At 48.5% G+C, this 14,120-nt stretch overlaps 1 protein-coding gene across 1 annotated transcript in view; it reads left to right on the top strand.

Moving 5' to 3' along the window:
* The window catches only part of ADAMTS16 (ADAM metallopeptidase with thrombospondin type 1 motif 16), a 180,998-nt gene extending 178,038 nt beyond the window's left edge, over positions 1-2,960 (top strand). Inside the window, exons 21-22 of the mRNA XM_050793134.1 lie at positions 774-921; positions 1,662-2,960. Of these exons, the coding sequence (XP_050649091.1) occupies positions 774-921; positions 1,662-1,777 (264 nt within the window). The 3' untranslated portion in view covers positions 1,778-2,960. The remainder of the gene's footprint in view (positions 1-773; positions 922-1,661) is intronic.
* Positions 2,961-14,120: the final 11,160 nt, after the last annotated feature.

Raw genomic sequence — 14,120 nt, 5'->3', positions numbered from 1 at the left:
AGCTTTTTTAATCAGTATGCTTATTTATTTATTTATTTATTGAGTTAGAGTTTTGCTCTTATTGCCCAGGCTGAAGTGCTGTGGCATGATCTCAGCTCACTGCAACCTCCGCCTCCCAGGTTCAGGCAATTTTCATGCCTCAGCCTCCCAAGAAGCTGGGATTATAGGTGCCCACCATCACACCCAGCTAATTTTTTTTGTATTTTTAATAGAGACGGGGTTTCACTATGTTGCCCAGGATGATCTCAAACTCCTGACCTCAAGGTGATCCATCTGCCTCAGCCTCCCAAAGTGCTGGGATTACAGGCATGAGCCACCACACCCGTCAGTATACTTACTTTTTAAAAAAGTGAACTCAGCCCCGACAAAGCCCAAGCCTGGGAACCCTCTGTTGAGACCGTATCATCCAACTCTAGCAGTTCAAATCCCAGCCTGCGCAAGTCCTGTCACTGGCCAAGGCTGTCTTCTGTCTGAACAACAGGAAGGGTTCCAGGAGCTATGTCAGCTGGTTGGTTTAGACTGCTTTGCTTGAGGCCTGGCCGAGCGCATGCCTGGTGCTTGCTTCTGGAAAAGGTGAGCAGGGATGGGGCTCGCTCGCGCACATCCTGGCCAACCATAACTCCACCTGCCTCTACGAGGCTCTCTTCCCCATTGAAGTCACTCTTCCCTCACTGGCCTGCAGCAGCGGGCCTCTTAGAAACGTGGGCACACCGAGGTTAACCAGGTGCCTGAGAGCCTGGGGCCATGGTGACATGTGTGTGTTGCTCTCGCAGTGCACAGCCAGCTGTGGGGGTGGCGTTCAGACGAGGTCCGTGCAGTGCCTGGTGGGGGGCCGGCCGGCCTCAGGCTGCCTCCTGCACCAGAAGCCTTTGGCCTCCCTGGCCTGCAACACTCACTTCTGCCCCATTGCAGAGAAGAAAGGTGAGTGCCTGGGGCCCCTCAGCATGGCCTGGGCATGGGGCTGGAATGTCAGGTTTCTGGAGCAGTTCCTTGGAGGGCCTGGAGTTAGGGTCTTACGTCTGACCTACCTTTTCTGTCTTTGCATCTTCTCCAGTTCTACAATGAAATGGTCCATAGAGCTGACCCTGCTGCCTCTCATGACACCCCAGGACAACATAGATGGTCATGACATAAGCATGACTTCTTTCCTATATCAATGTTGTTCACTGTATGTAAAGAATCAATCTTAACTAAAGCAGCTTCTCTCCCTAGGTTAAACAAAAGCCTCCCTTATTAACTGGGTGCCCTCTAAATGCCATCCCTGTGCACACAGAAATTCCCCCAGCATTGCAGAGACAGATGGCCAGGCGCCCATTAAGGCTATTCTGAGAGATAATGTGGCTCGAGGAAGGCGAGTGGTTTGGCTCAACCAGAGGATTGGAGAATTGACATTCAGTCAACAGAGACTCCAATGGGTAGATGCATGGTTGAGTGAGTGGGTTCAGCACAAGAAGAAAATTTCAGTTTTGCAGGAAGCTTCCAAGAAGGGTCTTGTGAAAATAATGTGTTCCACAGGACCCGCATCAGACCGGGGGGCTGCCTTTGTGCATCAGCCGCGGAGTGTGACAAATGCGCTTTTATTTGCCAAACAGAGCTATTAGCTGGCAACATCAGCCACTGCGCTCGGGATCACTGAGTAATGCAGCTCTGCTCGTTTTCAGATGCCTTCTGCAAAGACTACTTCCGTTGGTGCTACCTGGTACCCCCGCACGGGATGTGCAGCCACAAGTTCTACGGCAAGCAGTGCTGCAAGACCTGCTCCAAGTCCAACCTGTGAGTCAGGACAGCTTTCCACGGCAGAGAAAGTGGCTGTGTGGCAGGGAAATTTCCCACAAATGAGCTGTACAATCTATGTCGGAATACATCCGAGGAAGATCAAAGCCAAAAGAAGAAAACCGTGTTAGGCTCTTTGACCAGGAGTGTATGTATGCACGTTTCACCGTGAGCCTGCGTGCAGACCTGTGTCCCCGCGCACAAGCCTCTCCTGTTAGGCTGAAATGTGGCACCCTGGCAGGCACAGCTGTGGCTCGTGAGGCAGAAGGCAGGCTCCACAACGGGAGAGGCAGCTCTCACCCCTGCCTGTACTGCAGCTAAATCAAGTCAAAAAGACAGGCGGGGCTGAACTTGCTTAATGTCTGGTGCCTTATAAAAAGAAGGAAAGGCCATGAAATAAGGAAAACATACAAAATATCTGCCCCCAAGTTCACCAGCCTCCCCTCCCACTGGGGAGGCCCCTCAAGCCATCAGGAGTGACCAACTTCCTGAGTGGAGGTCAGGGGAGCTCCAGGAGGCTGCCCAGGCTCCTCCTCCTCCTCCCCAGCTGCTGAGCATCTCTTACTAGGAACCTGGAGCCACCGCCGGAGCCAGCGTCATCTCTAGGGCCAGAGGACTGCATTCTGATTTGGGACTTTGCCTATGGAAATGAGAAAAATGAAATTCCTGCTAAGGTGCTTCCATCTCTTTCAGATTCATGCCTTGAAGGAGAGATTTTTATATTTTATGTTTTATCTTTCTCAGTTATTTGCAAGTGAGTGTCCTTTTAAAACCCCATTTCTTCATGCTTTTCTTTGTAAATGACAGATCGGAAGTATAGGTTACATCAAAACCCTACCATCCTGAGAAGAGTTATGGTTCTGCTGTAGCAGACGTCAGCCACACAGCCGATGTGACAATAACCTTAGAGTCCTGTGTTTTGTTGTTTTTGTGTGTTGTGAGATTTTAATCTGTTTTTTTTTTTTTTTTTTTTTTGGTGAGTCTGGCCATTTCTATAATGCCAGGTGGGAAGCCAGGCCGCGGGTGTTTGGGTGGGAATCTGCCCGGCGTCTCCGGCATGCCCCCCTACCCCCACCATCCTCAGTGCCGCTGCTGTTCTCCTGTCCGGCGCTGTGGCTCCATTCGGAAGGGGCACCTGGATATTTATATTTGCTGAAGCTTTATAATAAAGTTTATATTGTACAGTGTGCTTCTGAACTACCTCATGATTCTTCACAAGGTTAGTTTCTGAAATCAAAGGATGGAACAAACATACTGGGAGACAGGTCTCAAAGCGGAGGAAATGGGGCTCTAGACTGTAGGAGAAAACTCGAAATGGCCTAGAAGAAAGTGCCCCTGAGTAAAGGGGAGGCTGCAGGGGAGATGGTGGCCACTGGTGATGGTGGCTTCCTGCTGCATTTAATTAAAAGGAGGTGGGACCTCCCCGTGCCACCTCAACTCCTATTAGCCAGGCTTCTTCAGAGAAGCAGAACGAGTAGGACATCAAGAGGGTTGGTGGGGCGGGGGATGGGGAGGAAATTATTTTCAGAAATTGGCTCTCAGGATTGTGGAGGCTGGCAGTTTGGGAATTTGGAGGGCAGGCCGGCAGGCTGGAGATATGGTAAAAGTTGATGTTGCAGCCTCTAATTTGAATTCCACAGGACAGCAGCCTGGTGCCCCAAGCAGAGTGTCTTTTCTTTCTTTTTCTTTTCTTTTTTCCAACTTTTATTTTAAGTTCGAAATTGTGCAGGATGTGCACGCTTGTTACATAGGTAAATGTGTGCTATGCTGGTTTGCTGCACAGATCATCCCATCACCTAGGTTTTAAGCCCAGCATCCATTAGCTGTTCTTCCTGATGCTCTCCCCTACCCCAATCCCCCACCCTCCGACAGGACCCAGTGTGTGTTGTCCCCACCCCACCTCATGTCCATATGTTCTCATCATTCAGCTCCCACTTACAAGTGAGGAAATGTAGTATTTGGTTTTATGTTCCTGCATTAGTCTGCTAAGCATAATGGCTTTCAGCTCCATCCATGTCCCTACAGTGGACATGATCTTGTTCCTTTTTATGGCTGTATAGTGTTCCATGGTGTATATATATCACATTTTCTTTATCCAATCTATCACTAATGGGCATTTGAATTAATCATGTCTTTGATATTGTGAATAGTGCTGCAATGAATATACACGTGCATGTGTCTTTATAATGGAACAATTTCTACTCCTTTGGGTATACACCCGGTAATGGCATTTCTGGGTCAAATGATGTTTCTGTCTCTAGGTCTTTGAAGAGCCACCACACTGTCTTCCACAACGGTTGAACTCATTTACACTCCCACCAACAGTGTAAAAGCATTCCTTCTTCTCCACAACCTCGCCAGCATCTGTTGTTTTTTGACGTGTTAATAATAACTATTCTGACCGGTGTGAGATGGTATCTTACTGTGGTTTTGATTTGAATTTCTCTAATGATCAGTGATGTTGAGCTTTTTTTCATTTACTTTTCGGCCTCATGTATGTCTTCTTTTGAGAAGTGTCCAGTCATGTGATTTGCCCACTTTTTAATGAGGTTCTTTGTTTTTTTTGTGTGTGTGTGAATTTGTTCCTTGTAGATGCTGGATATTAGACCTTTGTCAGATGCATATATTGCAAAAATTGTCTCCCATTCTTAGGTTGTCTGTTCACTCTGATGATAGTTTCTTTTGCTGTGCAAAAGCTCTTGAGTTTAATTAGATTCCATTTGTCAATTTTTGCTTTCGTTACAATTGCCCGTGCCTATGTCCCGAATGGTATTGCCTAGATTTTCTTCTAAGGTTTTTGTAGCTTAGGGTGTTACGTTTAAGTCTTTAATCCTAATCCATTTTAGTTGATTTTTGTATATGGTGTAAGGAAGGGGTCCCATTTCAATTTTCTGCATAAGGCTAGCCAGTTCTCTCAACACCATTCATTAAATAGGGATTCCTTTCCTCATTGCTTGTTTTTGTCAGGTTTATCAAAGATCAGGCAATTGTAGGTTTGTTATCTTATTTCTGCATTCTTTATTTAGTTCCATTTGTCTGTGTGCCAGACTGTCCCTGTGCCAGTACCATGCTGGTACTGCAGCCTTGTAGTATAGTTTGAAGTCAGCTAGTGTAATGTCTCCAGCTTTGTTATTTTTGCTTATGATTGTCTTGGCTATTTCGTTTCTTTTCGGGTTCTATATGAATTTTAAAATAGATTTTTTTCTAATTCTGTGAAAAATGTCAATGGTAGTTTAATGGGAATAGCATTGAATCTATAAATTGCTTTGGGTGGTATGGCCATTTTCGTGATATTGCTTGTTCCTATCCATGAGCATGGAATGGTTTGTTTGTGTCATCTCAGATTTCTTTGACCAGTCGTTTGTAGTTCTCCTTCAAGAGGTCCTTCACTTCCCTTGTTAGCTATATTACTAGGTATTTTATTCTTTTTGTAGCAGTTGTGAATGGGAGTTCATTCATGATTTGGCTCTCGGCTTGCCTTTTGGTGTATAGGAATGCTGGCAATTTTTGCACATTGATTTTGTATCCTGAGACTATGCTGAAGTTGTTTATCAGCTTAAGAAGTTTTGGGCTGAGACAATGAGATTTTCTAGATGTAGGATCATGTCATCTGCAAATACAGATAGGTTGACTTCTTGTCTTCCTATTTGAATATACCCTTTATTTCTTTCTCTTGCCTGATTATCCTGGCCAGAACTTCAATACTGTGTGTAAGAGGAGTGGTGAGAGAGGGCATCCTTTTGTTGTGGCAGTTTTCAAGGGCAATGCTTCCAGCTTTTGCCCATTCACTGTGATATTGGCTGTGGGTTTGTCATATATGGCTCTTATTATTTTGAGGTATGTTCCTTCAAAACCTAGCTTATTGAGAGTTTTTAACATGAAGGGGTGTTGAATTTTATTAAAGGCCTTTTCTGCATCTATTAAGATAAATCGTGTTTTTTGTCTTTAGTCTGTTTATGTGATGAATCACATTCATTGATTTGCATATGTTGAATCAAACTTGCATCGCAGGGATTAAGCCCACTTGATCATGGTGGATAAGCTTCTTGATGTGTGCTGGATTCAGTTTGCCAGTATTTTATTGAGGATTTTTGCATCGGTGTTCATCAAAGGTATAGGTCTGAAGTTTTCTTTTTTTGTTGTATCTCTGCAAGGTTTTGGTATCAGGATGATGCTGGCCTCATAATACGATTTAGAAAGGAGTCCCTCCTTTTCAGTTGTTTGGAATAGTTTCAGCAGAAATGGTACCAGCTCTTCTTTGTATCTCTGGTAGAATTCATCTGTGAATCCATCTAGTACAGGGCTCTTTTTGGTTGGGAAGCTATTTATTGTTGCCAGGCAGGCCTTCTATGTTGCGTCTGTGAAGTGCTTAACATTTCAATCAATTGACTGTAAGCAGAGTACCCTCCGTAATATGGGTGGGCCTCATCCAGTCAGATGAAGGTTTTAAGAGCAAAGACTGAGATTTCCCTGAGAAGCAGCAATTCTGCCTCAAGACTGCACAGCCACATTGCCACATAAAATTCACCATTATGCCCCTTTCCCTGGGGTTGGATTTAACCTGCAGTAACTGGGACCCAGTGAGAAGCCACTACCACTGGTGTGACAGAGGCAGACACCTGCTCTCGGGATGTCAGCCGCTGGAATGGATGGCTGGTCCTACACGTGCTCCGGCTGCCTGGTCTGTGCATAACACCAGCTGTTGACGTGGCACAGCAGGCTCTGCACCACCTCTTCCAACGCACAGACCCACTTATGGGAGGAGATATTCCCAGTCCCATTTTACAGAGCAGAAATTCTGACAGAAAATTTACATAGCTTTTTCTGGAGTTGCCAGAGAGAAAGGGGGATTCTGCAGGATTCTACGGGATTCTGGGGAGCTGGGGGCAGCTTATTCCAAAACCCAGAGCCGTCAGGTACCACAGTCTTATTGATTCACCCAGGCACTGGGGCTGTCCTCCAGACCTCTGTCCTTCAAACAGAGGCTTTTCAGTAATCTTTTCATCATATCGTCAGTAGCCCTTCATGGGACACCTGCTGACCTTGTCCCACGAAGGAGGCAAAAATGGCCAAGATGTGGGCCTGCCTTCAAGGGCTTTATGTTCCAGCAGTGAAATAATGTATGGCTGCAAATGGATGTACTATGAGGTTGACCATGACCACAGGATGGGGCTAGGATGAGGGGGTGGATTTGCTTCTGTTAAGGAGGGAAATGGTAGACCAGAGACCTGTGCTCTTCAACCTGGGCTCTTACAGTGAAACGAGAGCATGGGCAAGAGGGGCAGATGGAAGAAGCACCTATGACCTTCCCAGGATCCACCCATGATTTGTCTGTGACTTGCCTGTGACCTGCCCGTGGTCTGCCTGTGACCTGCCCAGGCTCTGCCTATGACTTGCCTGTGACCTGCCCATGATCTGCCCATCAGTTGCCTATGACCAGCCTGTGTTCTGTTCATGACCGTGCACTTGAGACAGATGCCGGCAGGAGAAGGGTAGCGTGGCAGGTGAGGGGTTGCCTAGGGCCCGGCTTGTTGGGGCTGCAAGACTCGTCATCCTGGCACCTGGTTAGCATCCCTCACCCAGGCCATCTCTGTGTCCCAATTGGCCACTCCAACTGGCCTGACACACCCCCACAAGGGGCTCGAGAGAGGCTGGCTTAGATCATATCAGCACTGGCCAAAGCCTTCATCTGCTTCTATGGCCAACATCACAACATCCAACTTGCGTGGGCTGCATTTGCCTTAGGCTATATTTAGCACTGGCTGTGTGCCAAGCCCTAAGATGAGTACTTCATGTGCAAAGCCCCACTTGACCCTCCCTTGGGGGAGGCGCCATCAATGGGCCTGTCCACGGCAGGAGGAAGAGGGAGCAGCACACCGATGCCTGGTGACTCTCCCAGGCCATGGAGCCAGTAAATGGCACAGCTGGGTGTTAAACTGTGACCTCGCACCTCACCCTGTGTCCCTCACCTCCTGTTCCTCTCTCAACTTGGTCTGTCTTTTGTGGACGCACAGTGCCCATGTCATCTTGGCCTCTGTGGCTTTGCCGGGCCATGTCCGTCATCTCTTCCACAGCGCAGCCCCTCCCTGTACACCACCATCTTCCTGCCGGCACCTCTTGGCTTCCTGATGTTCCAAGAGCTCCTCAGAGGCAGGTGCCTGGCCTTGCCCACCGAGCACTCTAGAAACTTCTGGCCAGCCGAGAATCTCTTTCCATCTGGAGGGATGGGGTTTGGGATTCTTCTCCTTGTTTTTGCACAATATAGTCTCAGCATGGTTGGCTGGAAACAAGCTCTAGATGTGAAGTTGATAGCTACCACAGGGGTGACTTCAAAATCCAAGTCTAGAGAGACCTCCTTCACCTGCATCCCCTCCTGACATGAATATCTTGAACCTTCAGCCTCAGTGGATCCACAGGTTCACTCCCCTCTCCACTCAGTCGCAGGCCACCATGCTGTAAAACTGCAGCTCCCCAGCAGTCGCTGTGTGGTTCCTGGGCTGCGGGGGGCTTTGTCTGGGGGGCGCTGAGTTAACCTGATTCTCACGAATCACAGTGTGATCCTCACTGCCCTTGCCTGCCCTAGATGGGTGACAAGGGGGCCAGCCTGGTGCAGTTACACAGCCGTCTTAGCATCTGGACAGCGCCCTGGCTGATGTATAGGCGGACACCCAGCTGCACCAGGTGGTGAGACCCAGGCTTCTCATTGCAGGGGGCTGCCTGTGGGGATTTTCTCCACTTGCTTCTCAGTTGCCTTCCGGAGCCAGGACAGGGCCCAGAGAGCCTTTGTTCCAGTCTCGCTGGACCCCCGGGAAGCCCACCAGGAGCTGCCCCATGGAACCTGAGGGGGAGAAGGGGGACATCCCTGTGTGGCAGGAAGCACAATGCCCTGGACTAAAGGCAGCCCCCAGATATTCCAGGCTGAGTGAAGGAGTCCAGACAAAATAAAGCTGTGCTGGAGGAGGAGCGGGGCTGGCCCCAGCTGGACACATCCCAGCCCGCAATCAGGCTGCCTCTTTCTGTCTCCCTGCAGCTCTCCAATGCCACCCCCACCCCCCCCCCCAGCTAGAAACACTGCTGCTCCAAGCTCAGCAGCCTTAACAGAGAAAGTCAGCGGGAGACTTGGGAAAGTGAAGAAACTCTCCCCAAAACCCCAGAACACTGCACCTTTCCTATGACAAAAACCATGTGAACCACCCACCCCACCCCTGTCATCGTGTCTGCATCCTGAACAGTGTGTGTGAGCCTGGACCAGGGGCTCAGCACAGGCCCTTTCTCGGCCTGGAATTCTCACTTCTGCATCGCACGGGATGGGTTCAGAGGCTCCTCAGGCCAGTTTGCCAGCGGAGTCTGCTCCCCAAGGCAGCAGGCCAGGCTGCCCCCAGGCCTCCCTGAACCCCCCTGAGCCCACCCTGTGATCTCTCCCTGGTGTTCCACTTCTCCCAGTCCCCTTCTGAGAGCTTCAGCAATGCCAGGTGCTGCACCTGTCCCTCCAAAGGCACCCTCCTGACCCTGCTCTCACTTATGCAAGTTGTGTGCCCTGGGCCCTGTGTTTGCTTTCTCACTTCCTCCATGAGGATGGGGTCATCTGGGACATCCTGCAGAGGCGGGCCTCCTGAGACCCGCCACTAGTGCTCGTCCCCTTAATGGGAATCATGTCCAGGGTCCATGGGCAAGACCAGGCCCTTCCCTACACAGCAGCCACTCCTCGGCTCTGCAGGAGGACCACAAAGCCACTCGCCTGGAAGCCCCTGTGGGAAGGGAGCTGCTCACTCCCTCTTGCCGTTTGTTGCTCCTGCGTACATCAGAAGAAAACCCTGTTCTCTTTCCCCCATGATGTACTGTTGTTCGGTTGTGTCTGGAGGGGCCATTGGCAGAGGCAGCAAGGCTCTGCTCTGGGGAATGTAATTGCAAGCTTCCTCCCCTGGGCTTTCACCCCAGTCCAGACACAGTAATAAGACAGGTCACAGCACCCAGCACTCTGCTGGAACGGCGGCCCCAAACTCTGCACAGGGCACACCTGCAGAGAATGTGCACCGGTCTTCCGTCCCTCCCAGCCACAGGGGCTCGGGGTGCAGAGCTCAGATGGCTGGAGGCCAAAGACCATGTGGTTGCATCTCATTGCATGGACAGAGGGCCAAGGGTACATCAAACATTGTCACCAACCCCTCTCGGCTCCAGTGTCTCATTGTAGTTTAAGTAATCAAAAATACTCTGGAGAGGGGAGAGAGGTCCCTTTTGGTGACCCCTCAAGTACCACCCACTCATCTATTGTCTCTGATTCCTGCCCTGCTCTCTCTCAGGAAACTGCTGTTACTAAAGCTGCTGATGGCCTCTCTCAAGCATCTCTGCTGTAGACATGTCCTCCTCCATAGAACTCACCTTCCTGGGCCTGGGGCGTACCTTTCTTCTGTCTCCTCCTAGTTCTCCAAAAGCTCCCAGGCACTGTGATGCCACACACCCCAGGCCAAGCTCACCATTTCCTACTCTTCAGCACCCAAAGTTATCCCTCTTGTCTGCTCTATCCTGGGGTCGCTACTCACACAGTGTCCTAAACTGGAAACTTAGAGTCATCCTTGGACTCCTCTCTTGCTCCAACTCCACTCTACAACCCCCTCCAAATCACTCCCAGTGAGCGTTGTCACTGTCTGGTCTTAAAAAGTGTTCTATTCTATCGTCTTGCCTAGATGGTTGCAATAATCTTTTAAATGGTTGCCATTCAATTGTCTTTTCTCATTCTGTCTGCCATATGAACCCATCAGATCACAGTCAGCCACTGGGTGAAGGACTTGTGGATAAAACCTGTGCTTCTCAGTGGGGTGTGCAGAGCCCCTCACTGTGGGCTGAAATTCCTCTGTTTCCTCCTAATTAGCAATAGCCTTTCACTGGAAATCTCCAGTCACCTCTGAGCCAGCACTGTACTTTCCTCTCCAGTGCAGGTGGAAAGGTCCAGTTTATTTAGGGGGTCCTCCCTCTCAAACACGGGTACTTTTGAGAGGACTTCACCAGCCTCCCAAGTTCCTCTAGCCCCCAGTACTGGGTCGTGGAGACCCCATCACAGCACCAACCACCGCATGTGAGGCTGGTTGGCCTCCTGCCTCTTCACCTTGGGGGGATTTCTTCAAGGGTAGGAACTTTGCTTTCAGCCAACTGTGCATGTCCTGAGATTAGATAGGGTCTGGCATCTAGTGTGCCTCAGCAAACACAGAGTATTAAGGTTCAAGAAGAAAGGACTTTATACAAGAGGAAGTCAAAGAAATAGGGAAAGGTCGGCAAGAATGGTACCAAATAAGAGGTACCAAGAAAGAGGAAAATAATAAGCAAAGATGGGATACAGCCTCCAGGGACATCACATGCTGGGCTCTGGCTCACCAAGACCAGAGACCCTGTGGAAAGGGCTCCAAGAGATTTGAACTGCCTGGGATAAACACGTGTGTGAGAACCAGGGTGTATTTGTCTGTTTTCACACTGCTGGTAAAGACAAACCCAAGTCCGGGTAATTTATAAAGAAAAAGAGGTTTAATGGACCCACAGTTCTATGAGACTGGGAGGCCTCACCATCATGGTGGAAGGTGAAAGGTACGTCTTATATGGCAGCAGGCAAGAGGGAACGAGAGCCAAACAAACAGGAAACCCTTTTATAACACCATCGGATCTCATGAAACTTATACAATACCACGAGAATAGTATGGGGAAAACCACCCCCATGATTCAATACCTTCCTGTTGGGTCTCTCCCATGACCCATGGAAATTAGGAGAGCCACAATTCAAGATGAGATTTGGGTGGGGACACAGCCAAAACGTATCACAGAGGTGCAGGCTGTCAGAACTGAAAAGAATCTTAGAGACCTTGCAGTCCAGGCCTAAATTTATAGAGGGAGATCCTGATACCCAAGAAAGACAAGCGCCTTCCCTAGGATTTCATAGCTCAGGGGAAAGCCTTCACTTTTTGCCCTTACTATTTGATGGCAAACTTTAAACCTCAGAAAGAAAAGCAGCTACCATTTGGAAAGAAACAACACCTCATTCGGTAATGTTTTGCATTTTTTTTTGTTGTTGTTGCAAGGAGATATTTTATCAAGATTAAGATTAAAGGCTAAATATAAGAGTCCCATATTTTGACATTTAATTCAGATGCCATTCTGTGGTTGCTAGAATGGAGGGAAACCTATTGCAGTGTGAATTAGGATGATTTGGCTCACACTACAGAGGACACGATACCAGCCTGAGGCCATCTCAGTTATCTCAAGCAAAATTTTTTCTGCTCCTAAATTATCATTGATTCCAGTGTCACATTTATAGTTGAAAAGTAAACATAATCAGTATTTTTTTTTCTTTTTTTTTGGGGGGGGCAGAGTCTCGCTCTGTCTCCCAGACTGGAGTGCGGTGGCGTGATCTCGGCTCACTGCAAGCTCCACCTCCCAGGTTCACGCCATTCTCCTGCCTCGGCCTCCCGAGTAGCTGGGACTACAGGGGCCTGCCACCACACCCTGCTAATTTTTTGTATTTTTAGTAGAGACGGGGTTTCACCATGTTCACCAGGATGGTCTCAATCTCCTGACCTTGTGATCCACACGCCTCGGCCTCCCACAGTGCTGGGATTACCGGTGTGAGCCACTGCACCCAGCCATCAGCAGGTAGTTTTAATGTACCCTTTATTTTTTACAACTCAAGAGCATCCTAATAGGCTCTTATTTCCTCTGCGGAATCCTAGAACAGACTATCGCCTCATTGCAAGCTCAGCTTCGCAGACTTCATGGTCTGCCCTTACCCTGTAGAAGATTCTACTCTTTAAAAGACCATTTTCAGGAAGTCATGAGGAGTTTGGAATACAGTGAAACTCTAATAGTAAATGGCAGCCATTCAACAGTGCCATAAATTCAGATGCTTGAAAACAGATTCCTCTGGGCGTGGGCCCCCTGGGAGCCTGGTGAGGTCGTGGAGCAGCCAGTCTGGAAAACGGTTCCACTGCTGCAAGCAGAGAGATGGTCAGCATTATCAGGCTGAGTAGGTGCTGACAGATCAGCAGGTCGTCGGAGGCCAGCACCCAACTAACTCAGTTGGTTAATTTTGTGATAGTTAATTTTAGGTGTCAACTTGACTGGGTTAAGGGATGCCCAGGTCCCTTTAACCCAGAGGTGTCCAATCTTTTGGATTCCCTGGGCCTCATTGGAAGAATTGTCTTGGACCACACAGAAAATACACTGACACTAATGATAGCTGATGAGCTATAAAACACACACACACACACACACACACACAATATCACAATGTTTTAAGAAAGAATGTTTAATGTTAGCTGCATTCAAAGCCATCCTGGGTCGCATGCAGCCCACAGGCTGAGTAAAGGTCTGCCCTCACCTATGTGGGTATGCACCATCCAGTCCACTGAAGGCCCAAATAGAACAAAAAGGCAGAAAAGGGCACATCAGCCCTTTCTGCTTGAGCAGGGACACACACCCATCTTCTCCTGCCCTCAGACATCAGAGATCCCCTGAGTCCGGAGCCTTTAGACCCCAGGACTTACACCAGCCCCTTCCCAAGCCCCACAGCTCTCGGATCTTCTGCCTTGGACTAAATTACAGCACCAGTTTTCCTGGTTCTCCAGCCCACAGACAGAATAAAGGGGGACTTCCATAACCATGTGAGCCAATTCCCATTATAAATCACCTCTCGTATATCTATATATCGATATTCACATCTGTCTATGTACATATGCAGGTATCCTATCGGTTCTGTTTCACGGAAGAACCCTGACTAATGCGCTCATCTTGGGTTAACTTGGTATGCTGGCTTTCCAAGCTCAAGAGCCTCAAGATCTCAGCCACTTACAACAATAAAGGTTCATTTCTTCAACGCGTTATATCTTGGCAGCACACTGCCTTTTTCTTTATAAATTAGCCAGTCTCGGGTTTGTCTTTATCAACGGTGTGAAAACAGATGAATACACCCTGGTTCTCACACACATTTTTGTCCCATTTTATGGTGACTCTAGGCTCAGTAACCATCTACATGTCATTGTCCTCCGTGTCACGATGGCAGGCTTAAAAGAGCTCACCAGGGAGAAAAGATGCCTTGACCCGTCCAGGTTGAGAGCATAACTCAGGTGAGCAGAGTCCCAGGATCAAGCAGAGATCACACTGGGATGATCATTTGCCCTAGAACCAAACCTCAATTTTACCTGATCACCTAGACATGGAAAAGGGATGCTGTGATGAGGGATCGAAAACACAAATCTGTGAATTCAAGATCCTGATTTATTTCTACACATACGTTCAGATATGCAAATGCAATATTTAAGTAATGTGTGTGTATTTGAGTTATCAGTAGGACAGATAGATACATAATA

Source organism: Macaca thibetana, chromosome 6, assembly GCF_024542745.1.
Source record: "Macaca thibetana thibetana isolate TM-01 chromosome 6, ASM2454274v1, whole genome shotgun sequence".
NCBI lineage: Eukaryota > Metazoa > Chordata > Mammalia > Primates > Cercopithecidae > Macaca > Macaca thibetana.
Note: the sequence above shows the minus strand (reverse complement) of the source record. Positions and strands in the feature narration are given on the sequence as shown.